This window comes from Anoplophora glabripennis, unplaced genomic scaffold (assembly GCF_000390285.2).
Source record: "Anoplophora glabripennis isolate ALB-LARVAE unplaced genomic scaffold, Agla_2.0 scaffold2909, whole genome shotgun sequence".
Lineage (NCBI taxonomy): Eukaryota > Metazoa > Arthropoda > Insecta > Coleoptera > Cerambycidae > Anoplophora > Anoplophora glabripennis.
Window position 1 is genome coordinate 7,587 of NW_019418983.1, and position 2,716 is coordinate 10,302.

The window sequence follows — 2,716 nt, forward strand, 5'->3', positions numbered from 1 at the left end:
CAATAGAATTAAAATTAAAAAACGGCAATAAATTGTTCATTAAGTCGATATCATGGATAAATTGCGAACAAGAATCCTTATGAGCTATATAGTCTACAAGAGAAACTCCTTCATCCTGCATTCAAAGTTTTCGAAATTTAAATATTTAATTGTTTTAAACAATGCGTTGGTTAGAAAACTGAATACCATTTCTTGTTTTCATAAGTCTCAAATAACGTTTTTGTAAAGCATGGTTACTGACTTTATTGTTATTTGATGTTTATTTTATGTTATTTATGTGATTGATTGTTTATTGATTATTGTTGATTATTTGATGTTGTTTATTTGATGTTGTTGTTATTTGATGTTGACGAATTTGTTTTGTAATAAAAAATGTTAAATTAAATACACTTATACTCAAAAAATATGCACATAGAACTAACACCGTTCCTTTCCGTTCCGCAGTACTCGCCAACATGTCTGTTATGGGCAGCGGACCTAGCTACGCCATGTGGGCGGCTCAAAGGGCGGCCGGCTTCGGCGGCAACATGACCGTCGTGGACAAGGTGCCACCCGACATGCTGCATATGGTGGACGCGTACTGGTACCAGTTTCCTCCCATGAACCCACTATGGCACGGCATCCTGGGCTTCACGATAGGCGTTTTGGGCTTTGTTTCCATTATGGGCAACGGCATGGTCATGTACATATTCAGCGGCACGAAGGCCCTGAGAACACCCTCCAATCTGCTGGTGGTGAATCTGGCCTTCTCGGACTTTCTCATGATGGTTACCATGTCGCCGGCGATGGTTATCAACTGCTACTACGAAACGTGGGTCTTAGGTAAAGCAAGAAAATTATATATTTTTTTATTGTTAGAGGAAAGAACAAATAAAAGCAATAGATAAATTCACAAAGGTATAATGAAAGAAGTATAGCTTAGACGCATTATTAACACGTGTCATGTCGACATGTGTTAACATGTCATGTTGAGGTACAACATATTATGCTGATCACATCATTCTGACGTGATATACATACGTATGTTTTAAATGTACATATATTTAACCGGATTAATATGATGAAAAAATTAATATTTGAAATTAATTGATTAGATCAGTGGTTCCCAACTTTTCAGAATGGCAGACGATATTAAAGCAAAACTTGGCTCTTCAGGGACCATATTTGAACTTTTGGGACTTTCGTCGTCTTATAACTGTATTTGTGATTATATGTGTGAAGGTATGCTTTGTAAAATTACACGTTATTTATTTTCGACGCTCCAGCTTATATGATAATAGCCCATTGGAAACCAATCAGGTTGCTAGATTTCAGATCGTAACGCGTTATGATTCCAAAATCATGAATAAAAGAAAAGGGCTATTAATTCACTGTATTCAGCCTCGCGGACCACCTGGAAGATGGCCACGGACCACCTGTGGTTCTCGAACCACCGCGGTTGGGAACCCCTGAGTTAGACGAAGAAGAGAAAATGTTACTTGTTGTTACTATGTTCATCCGCTAAATGAACAAAGACAGTAATGTAAAAAAATATTAATGAACTACAACTGATTTCATCTCATCCCGTATGTTTGATGCAACTGAATCTATGAAAGATCACTAAAGAAGCAGCCATTATTTATATTAAAATCAAACTCAAAAAAGTATCTATGTATGAAGAATACGGAGCACGATATACAGGGTGGTCCGAATTTTATGCAGGAAACTTCGGGGGCAGAGAGATCTCTTTAAAATAATAGAGTTTGCCTTATAAACATAGGTCTGGAACGGCCTCGTTTTAGAGATACAGGGTGTTGTAGGGAAGTTGTTAAAAAAAATTGATTTTTTGTTTATATCTTCGGAATCTATTAACCGATCTCAATAAAATTTGGAACAAATAATGTATGACAGTAGGCCTTGCATTCCCTAAAATATGACCTCTAAATGTTCAACCAGTGGTGTACAACTGGACAGGGGTCGCCCTCTTTTTATAAAAAAAAACTACGCCACTGTATTTTTTACAAGTTATTGTAACGGATTTATATTCTAATGCACTAAATACGTAAAAAAGGTAACTTGATTTTTTTCCCTAAGATTCATCGTTCTCAAGTTATTTATACCAATACAATCCCCTTGTGGTAGACACTTCAAACCATAATATTACAAGAATATTTATGTTTATGCTTAAAAGTAAGAGCAATTTGTAAGCAGATCAACAAAATTATTTCCGTATCACCTGTGAGGTAATGTTCCTAGTGTATATTAGTTTCCCCTGGAGGCTTAATCCACTATCTTTACAAATAAGAACAATTTAAATCAAAATAATAATAAAAATACATTTACCAAGCAAGAACAATTAAATAAGAAATGAAATTAACGTTACGTATTTGCAGCAATTGTCCAAAATGCGAACCATCCACATCGATACATTTCTGACAACTTCTATTAATGATTAAATGGAATTACCTAACTAATATCATGTGGTGGTTTTCTTTTAATTCATTACACCCGTCTTCTATTCGCTGCAGTTGTTGTGGTCTTGTAATCTATTGGAGTAGAATAAACTTTACTTTTCAGAGAGGTAACCTTAAACATAGAAGTCCAGAGGGTTTAGATCTGGCGATTTTGTTGGCCAAGACACTGGATTCTCTGCACCATTATGGTTGACATTGGCATTTGGTCTTCAACCTATCTATCGCCTCATATAATTTTTAAGCCATTCTTGTATTATTCTCCT

The 2,716-nt window shown here is 35.6% G+C and overlaps 1 protein-coding gene across 1 annotated transcript; it reads left to right on the forward strand.

Annotated features, from left to right (window-relative positions):
* Positions 1 to 455: 455 nt before the first annotated feature.
* Positions 456 to 822, forward strand: LOC111692718 (rhodopsin-like; the record flags this gene model as incomplete). The annotated part of the gene is made up of 1 exon (XM_023456819.1): positions 456 to 822. A coding segment is annotated over exon 1 (367 nt), but the record flags the coding sequence as incomplete, so codon positions are not given.
* Positions 823 to 2,716: the final 1,894 nt, after the last annotated feature.